General features: G+C 47.2%; 7 protein-coding genes across 7 annotated transcripts; 1 reads left to right on the forward strand and 6 right to left on the reverse strand.

Moving 5' to 3' along the window:
• Positions 1 to 548: 548 nt before the first annotated feature.
• Positions 549 to 2,558, reverse strand: TbgDal_VII2470 (hypothetical protein, conserved; the record flags this gene model as incomplete). The annotated part of the gene is made up of 1 exon (XM_011776265.1): positions 549 to 2,558. One exon carries the CDS (start codon positions 2,556 to 2,558, stop codon positions 549 to 551), a length of 2,010 nt encoding a protein of 669 aa, XP_011774567.1.
• Positions 2,559 to 2,959: 401 nt separating this feature from the next.
• TbgDal_VII2475 (hypothetical protein, unlikely) lies at positions 2,960 to 3,370 on the forward strand (the record flags this gene model as incomplete). The annotated part of the gene is made up of 1 exon (XM_011776266.1): positions 2,960 to 3,370. The coding sequence occupies one exon, from the start codon at positions 2,960 to 2,962 to the stop codon at positions 3,368 to 3,370; it is 411 nt and encodes a 136-aa protein (XP_011774568.1).
• Positions 3,371 to 4,047: 677 nt separating this feature from the next.
• TbgDal_VII2480 (hypothetical protein, conserved) lies at positions 4,048 to 5,184 on the reverse strand (the record flags this gene model as incomplete). The annotated part of the gene is made up of 1 exon (XM_011776267.1): positions 4,048 to 5,184. The coding sequence occupies one exon, from the start codon at positions 5,182 to 5,184 to the stop codon at positions 4,048 to 4,050; it is 1,137 nt and encodes a 378-aa protein (XP_011774569.1).
• A 1,278-nt stretch (positions 5,185 to 6,462) lies between these two features.
• Positions 6,463 to 8,097, reverse strand: TbgDal_VII2490 (hypothetical protein, conserved; the record flags this gene model as incomplete). The annotated part of the gene is made up of 1 exon (XM_011776268.1): positions 6,463 to 8,097. The coding sequence occupies one exon, from the start codon at positions 8,095 to 8,097 to the stop codon at positions 6,463 to 6,465; it is 1,635 nt and encodes a 544-aa protein (XP_011774570.1).
• A 386-nt stretch (positions 8,098 to 8,483) lies between these two features.
• On the reverse strand, positions 8,484 to 8,891 carry TbgDal_VII2500 (hypothetical protein, unlikely; the record flags this gene model as incomplete). Its single annotated transcript, XM_011776269.1, has 1 exon — positions 8,484 to 8,891. One exon carries the CDS (start codon positions 8,889 to 8,891, stop codon positions 8,484 to 8,486), a length of 408 nt encoding a protein of 135 aa, XP_011774571.1.
• Positions 8,892 to 9,180: 289 nt separating this feature from the next.
• Positions 9,181 to 11,187, reverse strand: TbgDal_VII2510 (carnitine O-palmitoyltransferase II, putative; the record flags this gene model as incomplete). The annotated part of the gene is made up of 1 exon (XM_011776270.1): positions 9,181 to 11,187. The coding sequence occupies one exon, from the start codon at positions 11,185 to 11,187 to the stop codon at positions 9,181 to 9,183; it is 2,007 nt and encodes a 668-aa protein (XP_011774572.1).
• Positions 11,188 to 11,859: 672 nt separating this feature from the next.
• TbgDal_VII2520 (hypothetical protein, conserved) lies at positions 11,860 to 12,576 on the reverse strand (the record flags this gene model as incomplete). Its single annotated transcript, XM_011776271.1, has 1 exon — positions 11,860 to 12,576. The coding sequence occupies one exon, from the start codon at positions 12,574 to 12,576 to the stop codon at positions 11,860 to 11,862; it is 717 nt and encodes a 238-aa protein (XP_011774573.1).
• Positions 12,577 to 12,804: the final 228 nt, after the last annotated feature.

The raw sequence follows: 12,804 nt of genomic DNA on the forward strand, positions 1-12,804 counted from the left end.
AACAAAAAGATTTTACTTGTCTTTTTCTTTTCGTTGATAAGATTACACTGATGTTTAGCAGTCAGCGTTTCAGTCCTAGCGAAACCTCCCCGAAGTTTCCTCCGCGAAGTGGGTCTTCGCTAATAGTTATATTCCCCCTTGCAACGCGGTAAACGTCAAGAAAGTGGAAGATTGCACGTGAGCAAGGTTGGTCAGATAGCAACAAATAGAGTAACAACAGAAAAAGAAAGTACTCACAAGGCTCAAGAATGTGCTTTGGTATACAAAAGCAATGGCCAAAGCACGCGTGATGCAACAAATGAAGGCATCGTATAATCTGCACTTCTCCAATCACCAGTTAGATTTTGCCTTCACCCGTAAACTCAACACTTTCGAGTCGTCACCGGTAGTCATGTGGCCACGACTTGAACAACAACAACAACAACGCGATAAGCGATAAATGTTAAACACACTTACTTGAAACCACTTATGCAATTATACCACCTGCGGGAAAGTACAAACGCACCCCTTCACCCCTCACCAAGCGACGGTGTAAAAATATTCTATCGCTACTGTTCCCTCGACCCACCGTCTGCACCGATGTATGAAATAATTGCGCTCCCCGTACCACTCCCCGACTCATCACCTCGCACGTCAAACCACATGGGAAGCTGTCGAGCTATGAGCACAATGGAGCCGTACCGACGAACTAACTGTCGTGCATCGCGTGGAAGGTAATTCAGTACGGTAGCTTCCTGAGCCCCACCCACAGTGAACATTGCAATCAGACGCACAAGATCTGCAAGCGTACGACACGGTGAATGAAGTAATTCTGCAGGTGGAGGCTGGCCATCCCTACGACCAACGACAAGGACCGTACTGAAGATCACTTCATATATTTTGAAGAACTCACGGTGACGCTCAAAGAACTCCTGTTTACACTCCCACACATCAAACGGAAGCTCTCGAGCAGCGGGTGAGTGGCGGAACCGAATCCATAACACCGGATGCTCAATTGGCATAACTTGCATCAACATCCTCGCCTTCTCCTTTTCGCTCAGTTGCCTTCCAGGCCCGCCGACACTCCGAGCACCCGCAGAAGACGCGGGGATTCTTACGCCATGAGACGCAGCCGCGAGAAAAGGCGTCCACACGAAGCCCTCCTTCAACAGTAAGTATAACGAGTGCTGCTTTACAAAGGCTTCGACGGAGGCATACGCACATTGCAGTTGCCCTCGAATGCTTGTTGAAAGCGAGGCGACAAGTTCCTCAACCGAAAGGGGTTTCTCCCCAAGCAGCTGGAGACATTGGCGCAGGACCACTGGTATCGGAGTAGTCTGCCACGTCAAACTAGAAGGTTGCTCATGCCGTTCCATCACTTCCCACGGCCTAACCATATATGCTGTCATGTTTACGTCGAAAAGGTGACGAAGTCGATCAAAGACAAAAATGCACGCGGCATCCTTGTGAGTTGCCGGATAAATGTAAAGCCGCTCCATAAGGTCTGACGGCAGCACATCATCCAACTCCGTCATAGCTATGCCTGACCGCAGGCGCTGCAGGTTCTCGGGACTTGCCGATGCAAAGTTACGGAATGCCTCGATTAGCGGTTGGCCAAGGTTAAGCACCTCAAACTCCTGAGCAGATAAAGCCTCGCTGCCAACGTAGGGACGACGGTCGGCATCCATCATGCGGAGAAACACATCATTTATATCGTCCCCGGTCACACGACAATCGAGGATAGTGGCAGGTACACGCTGCAGTTCCTCCAATATCTCCTTCAAGGTGGCATCCGGAGAGAAGCACATACCAGAACGAGGCGATTGCATCACACTCCGAAGCGGAATATAAAATGAAAATGGAACAGTTTTTTGAAGAAGTAACAAGATTCGATTAAGCTTCGGATCATCAAAGGCGCTAATAGTTAACGTCGACTCATGAATGGATTCTGCTTGTCTGGTTGCATGACCAGCAGTAGAAAAAGCAGGAGCTGACGCTGCCAATGGGTTGGATGTCGATGTTGGTGGTATCGGGTTCAACCCCATACGGGTCACAAAAGATGTTGGTGATGCCTTTACTATGCCATTCTGTACCAGCACGAGTGATGCGTGCTGCAAAAGGAAGGCCTCCAGTAGGCGCTCATTACCACACTTCCGTTGCTCAAGCGATGGTAAAGAACGGTACAATTGTGAAACAGATAGTTGCTGTTGGGGTGAGGCGGCAACATTTGCCAAAACTTTTGCAATTAATGGAGTGCTACTTCCGGCGCGTCGCAGCTCGTTGGCGAGCATTACAACAGTTAAGCCGGACGAGGCGACCTCAACCTGAAACTTCGATGGCCGCTCCTTCACATACTGGCCGAGTCCACCTGTGTTATTTGATACAAGTTCCAACATTTCATCACTTAGTAAAGCGGAGACGCGCGGTAAGGGGAGTGCACCGTGACGACGTAATATAACCCGCATATTTTCCCACAGCATATCGTCCTCCTTCTGTGTGAGTCGCAAGCGCATGGAGTTCAAAAGTGCGCCGCAAGCCATTGTCACCGCTGAATGCGGATTTGAGCGGAAGGCGCGCATTGCAGATGTGTAAATGTGAATATGCTTCGAAACACCTAATACAATTTACCAATTAATTCCTCCTTCTACTTGCGTTTCCCTCAGTTCCGTCTGCTCTCCCCCCCCCCCAGTGATGAGATCAATAAACTCAACGCAACAGCCACTAGTACGTGGGAGACAGCTTACAAATACAACAACACAAAAAGAAAAAGCATACACGACGAAGCGTATAAAACAGAATTAAACAAACATCAAAGGTTTTTTTCTTTTTGAAAGGGATCCGCAGGGGATATAAAAAAGAGTCGAGTAATAATAACAAGTTCAACGGCGTGCTTCGATAATTAAAGGAGGGCGTGGAAAAAGAAGAGCATGGAAAGCTTGTTGGGGACTGATGGAACTTAGTGTAACACTAAATCAAGACAATGAAGGAAATTTTAAAAAAACAAAAAAGGAAACGACTCAAGTTAAGGGAAAGAGAACATGAAAGACGATCAACAGATCCCTACCGCCAAAATTCGACACACAAACAGTCATGTAGTCTTTTTTTAAAAAAAAAAGAAATGATGTCATTGTTACTTCCTTTACTTTACTTTCCATTTGAGTTTTGTTCATTTTCTCCTTCCCTCTTGCTTTTCACCCTCTTTTTCTCCTTCCAGGGGGCAGCGGGGCGGGGAGGCGGGAGGGGAATACACTTGCAGATCAGTACATTTACTTTAAACGCATATAAAACTGAGTGTGAGGCCATCAAAAAAAAAAGGAGAGAGATGGAAGGAAATGATGTATATGCTTACGTAAATTTCTTACGTCCGTTCCTGTTCTTGCGCATGAGTTAAACAGCACATTTGTTATTACCGTATCAAAACAATAAAAACTATTGTGGTGTCATATATATATTTATATATTTATATATTTATATATTTATATACGTTAAAATTGTCGTTGGGAACTATAACAACATTGATTTTTTTTTCTAAAGAGGGTAAAACTCTACTGTCTCTGTGACAAATTTCTTCCTTCCTTTATTTCTCGTTGTTGTAAAAGCAGTAATGTTTGATAACACAACTTAGAAGAAAGAAGGAAAAAACAAAAGAAACAAATACAGGTTGGAACGTTTCGTTATCACTAATCCATTCGCCACATCGTCATTGACATCTTTTCTTTCTCCAATGCGCTTCCTTCTTTTTCCTCACTCGATATTTAAACAATTGAAAGCACTTCACACGCCTCCCGTACTGCGAAAGATACGCAGGGAAGGGGAAAAAAAAAATAGTGTATAAAGTACACTGATAAAACATGCACATGCACCTCTATGAAGTCTTCCCCCTATCCCTCTCCCGAACGAAAAACATGCAAATCAAAAAGAAAAAAAAAGAAAAGTGCCGTTAAAAAAATAAATAAATGAACGTTTTTTCCCCCCTAATTCAAAACAAATTAAACCTGCACATGCATAGCCCTGCTAAAGTATGGCTGAATGAACCAAACAACCTCAGGTATCGATTAGCCCAGCGAATCAAACAGCCTTCCAGCAGCTCTGGACGAATACGAAAATGCTCTGCGAAATGGCCATACCGAGGCCAACACGTGCAGATCCCCACCCGATATTCAATCGACTGTTCATCCACCGAAGCGCTGCCATCGGGTAACGATGCCGCTGAGTCGACCGCTCCATCAGTCGAGTCCGCAACGGATCCTGTTGATTCATTGCAACCCTTTCGCTTCCACCATGAGTGGCATGAACACTCGTGTAACTCTCACCACTACGGTATACAAAAAGAGTTTGTAAGTAGAGAAACTGCAATAACTGAATGTAACGCACCGGTCCGGATCCTGACGGAACACCGTAAACGACAGAACGTACGTAGTTGAACGGCGAACTAAACACAGAGGCGAGCATTGCAGCGAAGAGGTTGGAGGCAAAAACTGCGCTATCGACTGATGGCTTTTCTGCACGATGGGTAGATAACGCCTCACCGGAGTTATGTGACGCCGCCACAAAAGGTGATGGGGAATTGTTATCAGTCGCGTGGCTACATGCTGGTGATGCCAAGCCAAGGTACTGTGCCTTCTGGGTAATGCTCTGTCCCAAAAAAGTAAAGAAACAATGAACATTTCTGCTATTCCTGCACATTTCGTACACTATGCCAAACACACTGTCACGAAGGATTGTAGCCACAATACCCCGAAAGAAGATGGATAACCCCTTCTCCCCATATACGTTGCGCGTGACGTGAAAAAATGAAAATTTCTCTTCTACACTCCACATACGGTACTTTACAACCTGCATTCCGTTCAGTAGACTACCGTTGAGAGTACCTGCGACGGCACCAATGAGAAAAGCGTTAACACCGGGGGAATTAGACGCATGGAAACACGCCGGCATATACCTGTCAATGAAGATGCGTGTGGAGTCCTGCCAGAACAAATATGAAGCAGCCACTAGTGTACGGTAAACGGCAGCGTTCACAAATCCCTGAAAGGGATGTTCGAAGTTACGGCGGTCAAGAAAGTGATGACGACGGTACATCACTCTCACGTAGAGGGCCCTATCAAACGGATTGAACAAAACGGCCTGAGCAGCACCAGAGATTAAAGCTGGCCCCGCAGTAAGCAAGAAACTGTCTCGGTTCTTTTCATCTTGTGTGGTCATTCCATGCAAAGACCCGTCTCCCGCTTAATTAACAAAAAATTTCCCTAGGAGTAGCACCTTTTTTTTTTTTTCTCAGCTGTCACTTCAATCACACCACCTTCCCCCAACCGACGAAAAGGGATAGGCACACCGGCCTTCGTGTATTTCCCGACTGTAAAAGTCTAATGAAACCCCTCTCTTCCCCTTCCCCTCCACCAACACCAACACACGCACACACTTTCTTCCTCTGCCATCCAAACAACTCGTCACGCGGGCGTGACATGTCAGAGGAAGACCATGCACAAGAGATATCGGAAATACAAATAAAGGAATATAACATACGGCCACCAAGAAAGAAAAAAAAGTGATAGCAACAGCAACAGATGCTGTTAGAAAGTTTAAGCACTTGCACCACCCTGCAAATACCTGCGTGAGTGGGTATTACAAACGAACATGTATAGGAAAGTGGAAACTTAATTGGACGGGAGGGGGCAAGTAGAAAATGTGTAAAGAAGGTGTGGGTGCCGCTGGTGCATAAAGAGTAGAGAATTCACAATGTTCTCCATACTTTAAGTTGGTTCAGGGCAGTAAAAATAACCGAAAACAACGAAAGCGGATAATCGACAGCTGAAAAGCGTGCGAGATTGTTGCAGTCTCTTTTCTTTCCTTATATTTCATTCGTTTATTCTGCCGACCCTGTAACTCTTCCGCTTCCAGTCTTTCCACAGCGAGATTCGCTGTGGACGGTTGAAAGACGTATTCGTGTTGATCATTCAACAACGAATGTTTTGCATTGCATCTTTACCTGACGTTAAACACCTCCTTCTTTCCATTTATTCCTTATCCCTGTTACGTCTTCATTTTTCACCTCAACGAAAACGTATCTTTTCAGATAATCTCTCTCATCCCTCTTCTCCTTTTCCCAGATGTTTAGGCGGTGCCACAATGGTGTCGTGCAATAGGGAAATGTCGTTGTGAAAAATAATGCACTTCCCGAAGTCCACCTCCAGCTCAGCGGAAATTATGGCAGCAAAACATGATGCCTTTAGTTGAGTAACACATATTTCATTCCTTTCCTCGCATTTTTCATCGTTACATCCTTCATTAGATTACTTTACTTATGAACCATATCCCTGGTCCAAAGATAGTATTTCCCCCTTTTTCCTTTGTTGTTAGTGCCCCGTGCCATCTTCCACAAGAATGATACCAAACACATCACAATTATTTTTTTTTTTCGCTTGCACGTGCACTCCCTCTTGTGGATTCGCTCAGGAGATCTGCAAGCCTTTTACCTCACTTTTAATACTTCCAACCACGACTTCTTCCTTGGAGGTCTCTGCTGGACCCTCTATTGCTCTGCGGCCTGTAATTCGATTCAGTGCGGGGTCTCTTGTTAACTGCTGGAAGCTGAGCGTCGTAGCCAGAACGCCCTCCCTTAGCGGATGGTAGCAGCCCCTCACGACCCTGCCGAAGGACGGGCAACTTGTGTTTGTGGGCCCAACTTTCCGTGATGGCGCCCATAGGAATGTGACTGGAGGAGAAGGATGACAAAATGATGCGGAGGTTGTGGCAGGAGCCCAACATCTCAGCCTCCTTCGCTCCCGCTGATGACTTCTGCACCAGTCGCTTCACAGCGTAGATGAGGAGGGGTTCCACCTTCTCCACAGCTGCCAGCATATTACGACACTTCGCTGTGAATTGTTCGTCTTTAAGCTGTTTTACAAAATCCAGAGGTTTCTTCTGGCCAACAGAAGTGAGAGCAAGAAGAAGTGCCTCAAGCGTCGTTAAATACTCGGGCAACGTGTTTCCATCGCCTATAAGGTTCATAACATGTTCTAGAAGAGTTTTATACAGCGTGTCCGTGTTTTCAGGTGTTGCCAAGCGCGCGGCGAGGAGGAGTAGCTTCGCGTGCCACATTCCCCTAATTGTCGTACCGTCGACCGGTGCGGAAAGCAGTCCGGCCTCATCTAGCATAGGGGTAAGATCATATGTAACAGCGCCCACGTGCTGCGCAACCAGACTGAGTGACTCAAGAGCACGATCGGTGTTGAGTTTGGTGCTGGCCAAAAAAGCGGTAAGGAGCGGCAAACCCTTTTTCTCCTCAACAGAAGGTAGTGACGCTGCTATCCGTGCGAGTTGGGCAAACTCTGTTATGGTAACAGCAGAGAGAACACGGATGATGAGAGCGAGTACGTGCTCCTGAATTTCCTCTGTCCATTGCGGACGAAACGATGCCGTTTGCGCCACCTTCCTCAAACGAGCCATAGCTGTGCGGCGTTCCTTCTGTAATTGATCCTCTTCCTCGGCTTCACGATCATCGCTTAACCAATGTAGCAGTTTTGTGACAACCGGACGAAACGCCGTGCTTACGAGTGTATCCAGCGCCTTTGAGGCTGCTGAACGAACAGGTTCAGCAAAGCCGTTTTCGTCAATCATCACCTGCATTAACACATCCGCCCCCTCACGGGACAGGTACTCCCATTTTTTATCGAGCATGGAAACGGGACCGAGCGCAGCAATGCCCTGCACTGCCGCAACCAACAACTGTTGGGTATTATCGGGTCCGCTGAGTATTTTCACGAGAGAGGTAACCACCTTTTTGAGTGCATTACCGTCGCGCATATGCTGTCCGTATTTCGCGAAGAACTCGAGCATCCTCACGCGCAGCAGCAGTGGAGTTTCCGCCTTCTCTGCCTCTACAAACGTCTGTGCGATTTCCTCAGCGAAATCGTTCACCTTCGCGGGATCTTCCGCAACGGCAGCCTGCAGCACGGCGTACAATTCAGAGGCGGAAGTTGTGCCTTGAGGGGTGTCCAAATGTTGCATTGTTGGCGAAGACGCAGTCGGCGTCGTTTCTGCTGCCATCACCGGGGAAGTGGTGAGATCCTCCTTTTCATCATTCTTTGCAGTTGCAACCTTCTTCTTAACCGGCATTGTGTCCCGTATCTGTAACCAAGTCCACAAAGTTCCTCAACGCGTAAGTTCTCTCTTTATGATTTCCCCAACTTTTAGCTCCCCAAAACACTACCTTCTCTGGTATCCCGTTGTCCTGAAATAAAAAACAACGAAGGACCGTACTCGCCAATTATGTAAACAAATATAGATGTGACTATTGCCTTCGGTGGCCGCACGACACTTAATGTTATGATGCAGCAACTTATAGAATGCGTAATTGAAACAAAGAACCAAGGAAAAGAAGGAGGACCAGGACAGAAGTACCAGTGACAACACAGTACGCTGGAAGCGACATATACAAAAGTATACAAAAATAAATTCGTACAAACATATATAAATTATTGCAATTTGCATACGCGTCGTGCTCATAAAAACGAAGAAAGGAAAGGAACGGTCCGAAAACGATACGCTCTGTGAGCAAGCATGAAATCCCCAACACTGAAAAGTGTGAATAATGGAGGCAGAATGAAGCTGCGTGGTGATACTTCCTTGCTTAACTCACCACTCCCTCTCAGCTGCAACTGTCCCAACAACCAGAAACAAGATGAAAAAGTCGTACAGCGTACTGTGTACAATAGAACCCATTGTTTGATGAAACAGTTGTCTACAAACGACCACTTAATGGGAACTCGTGCACAACCCGTGTGATAACTGTGTAATTTACATGTGATTATACCGTCTATATCACGAAACGGAGATGTGAGAACGGCGAAGACATGTTTTCCGCACCAACTCACACTGATGTATAATAGTAATTGATGCAACAATGTCATTAAAAACACATACGATTTTGTGAACTACCGTACCAAACACAACAATTCAAAGAAACTCGCGGTTAGCACACGGAAAGTCAAAAAAAAAAAACCTTCCCACTCCCCCTTTCCTCCTTCAAGTACATCGCTCAGCGTATCAGTGAGGTGATCGGCTGCGCGCTCTCCCCATGCTCCAAAGGCGGCGGCACACTTTCCTCATTTGCATCAATCCTCCACAACATAGCAACTAAATAAAGGTACAGCTTCTTGAGGGCATGAAAATTTGCGTAACGTCCATCCTTTCATCCACCTAATCTTCGAGCATATTGTAGCAATCAACAACAGCAGTACATATTGCTCGCGAGAATTCCTCGGCGGAGTGTATGGGCCCACACTCCTTCCAGCACGACACGTTAAACAGTAAACACTCCGGTCCCGCTGCATAGCCCACACCGTACCCAGCACTAACAGGCCCAAAGCCTCCACCAACAACAGCATTTGAAAAAAGTGACGAAGTGCTCAGAATGTTACTCGTGAGTGTCGCGTATGAAGGGTCACTGAAAAGTAGTGGAACACGCTGTGGGTTACGGCGCTCTGCTACCTTACTTAAGGCGAATAAGTGGCAATCCACACCTTGACCTGTGCGGGTATTCTTAACGTTAGTCCTGTGCTTTTTCACTGCACACAAAAACGCATCTCTTTTTTCACTAATTGGAACTCCCGGTGAGTCCATCAACATCGTAAACGCCTGACTCTCAATTGTAGCCGGCCGAATGCAATCCGTTCGGCCGCGCAGATAGGCTGCTGTACTGCAACTTTCATATGTACTGACTGTGCTTTTGTTAAGCCTCCACCATGCAAGTTGCATCGCCACTTGCATTAGTCCATCCAAACCAATGTGCAAATTGCGCAGCAATGGGTCGTTAAAGCCTGTCCCGGGTAGCAGCGAAGTGCAAAAATCAAGCCGCCGCATTTCCCCACTCATTCTCGTCTTCGCCTTTAAAGCCTGATGCTGCAACTCGGGCGGGAGACACCATTTAAGTTGGCGCACTGGCTCCGTTGGCGAAACGTCCCTTGGCATATCCTTGCTAGAGCGCATGATGGAGTGATTAAACACATCCTCAACGTACCGCTTTACGACTAAGCCGTCACCCCAACTATGTTCAAAGCTAACTCCTAACGCACCGTCCTTCGTAACAATTATGCTAATGCTCTTATCAAACCAACGATTCTTTTCCTTCGCCAACATGGAACGTGTGGCTCCCGTGGCCCCTCCAGGTTTGAGGTAATCCACCACCACATCGTCATCGAGGCACACCACGAACAGGGCAGAGTCAAGCAACTCAAGGTTCTGTTGATTGACTTGGTGGCGTGCCATTGACAAACGCACCGCATGCCACGACGTCCGATCCATCGATGTAAAAATGCCAACATCAATATCCGGCGGCGCGGCGTTCAAATCGGCGATCGCCTTGAGCCGTGCATATATTTGTTCGTCTGGAAGCGGTCGACAATCCTTGTCCGCGACTGTTACAACGTACTGCTGACCACGGTACAGCACAATAATATGCTGTGCGAACCCAACTGCCTTAATCTCATCCCGGAGGACTCCTGGCACGCGCGTAGAGCACATTAGGTAGTCGTACCGTGACATGTCAAGCGGAAATGCATGGAAGTTAGAGCCAACACTCATAACTTTGGCAGAGACATATTCAGGAGATAACGCCACTGTGCGCTGAAACCAGTCGCTTCGACAGTAATGGTTTGGTGGTGCAGAGTAATATATATCTGGTTGCAAAGTGTTATCAAGATATTTCTGCTGGAAAATAACACTGCTGGATATCCAAAACGTTGCTCGCGTAAGCATATCCTGCTTATCTGCATCCCGTCGTGTAACGAGGCATGGATTACGATTGATTGGAAGAGGCGTTCGGTCCATAAGGTAGCGGTCGCACCAATCAGCTGATACGTATGAAGTGTGCCTGTTTGCCTTGTTAGTTCGCACCAACTCATCCTGCAGAACTATACCTTCATTGGCTTCAAACTCCTGCACCACCTTGGCTGTGAAGTCATACTGTTTGGGTGGCACAAGGGGCTTTACAGCTTCAAGGTACCTGGCGCATGTTTTCTCCAGCTTTGGCACTGGAAGACGAAATAGACTGCGCTGCAGATGCCTAGTTGGAAGAACAGATGTATGGAGTGCCGTGCAGTCCGTGCAAACGCCAGTTGAGACGCGCTGCACCAGTGGTCCCCAGAGGCTCCAATCTGTAAAATCTTTTAACTCCTCTAAGCGCCAGCAAACAGGGGAAAGGCGCATTTCTCCTGTCACTTGATAAGGGAACGCAAGAGTTGGGTTTTCACCTATTTCACTAATTTTTCTGTTCACTGCTCGTCCTTCCACTTCCCCTCCCCTTGCAAAACCTCAAGCACTCGCTAGCAGGGGAAATATTTATCACGCCTTGAATACTTTCGCGGGGGCGAGGCGTTACCCCACCTTCTCTCCTGACAGCCGGTGTAGTGTCGCTACCTGCGTGTTGCAGGTAATATACGCGTATATATATACGAGTGTCCTGTCGGAGAAGGGAAGTAGACAACGAAAAGAAAAAGATGGAAAGAGTAAATAATCGCATAAAACCCCGAGGGGGTTAGGACACGCAGTTACACGAAACGAGCAGAAGTTCATATAAAAACAACGACGAAGGTAATTCAGCGACACATTAACATATTTTGAAAGAAAAAATAGATATATGTGTCTGGTGAACCCCAAGGTTCCACCACAAGGGAAAAGAGTGAGAATGGAAGATGCAAACTCCTTCTTCACTAAGGTAAGGCAGTCCCTTTTCTCTCATTATAAACTCAAAAAGGGGGTAAAAAAAAAAAAGAATGAAAAAGAAGAAAGCAAGTGGGGTTGCCCGCCGCAATCCTCAAATGAAGTGCAAGCAAAACAATAAAAAAACACTGTTTCGGTCCCTTGTCCGCTTCCAGGATATTAAAGGGTTCTCACAATCACGGTACAGTTGGACAATCTGGCCTCATCGACGGTTTTGGATTCATCGCTAAGTTGCCTTGGAGGTACATCGCGAACCACAAGTTTAAACGCTCCCAAGTGAACATTTGCATACGCTGCGGCAAGACCATACACATCGGCCACAGTGTGTCGTTTGGGGTTCACCTTGAATTCCTTGCGCTCACCGAAAAGATTGACAATCGCTATTTTCGCCTGTTCCTCCCCCTCGTGAAACTCAAATGGGCGAGCATCAACAGGTGAGGCGACAGCTCCCATCTCAGCATTCACTTCAGCTTTCGAAGCACCTCCCGACGTTCCCTCATCCAGTCTCCTCCCGGTACCGGGGAAACGGACATCGCTCTTACAGTCCAAATGCATGCAGTCGATGAGACGCAATGATATCTTTGTGATGGGATACATGGCCGTCAGCCGTGCAGGGACAATCCCCTCCCGCACTGATTCGAAGAATTCCACTGATTCCGGACTGTCCATTGAGAGTAGCGGCCCGTCGTCAATTGTGTACCCGTCGCGGTACACTCTAACGTTAACGGTGCGCTCCTGAAGCGCTGTGGGAGAAATGAAAGGGCTGTTGGCCTGTGTGTGACCCAAGCGCCTGCCATAACCAAAGAAGGCTTGGGGTGCGGTGGCCCTCCCGTCGCTGGCGGCCACGGGAGCGGAGCGGAAGAGGGAGTCAATCATCCCCTTCACTGAACTGCTGTCGGCCGGGGCTCAACCTGCTGCCCGGAAGAGGGGCCACCTCCAACGAAATAACTTACCCCCTTCTTCTTATCTGTGTCTTTTGACGGGACACCGCCACTCATTAGTATGAATTCTTTTTTTGTGTGTTTTTTGCAAAGCAACAAAAAAGATAGACTTACTTAATTTCGATTCCAATGTAGCGGTAGGCTCCGGGTCGATTGATGCCGA

This window comes from Trypanosoma brucei, chromosome 7, assembly GCF_000210295.1.
Source record: "Trypanosoma brucei gambiense DAL972 chromosome 7, complete sequence".
Lineage (NCBI taxonomy): Eukaryota > Euglenozoa > Kinetoplastea > Trypanosomatida > Trypanosomatidae > Trypanosoma > Trypanosoma brucei.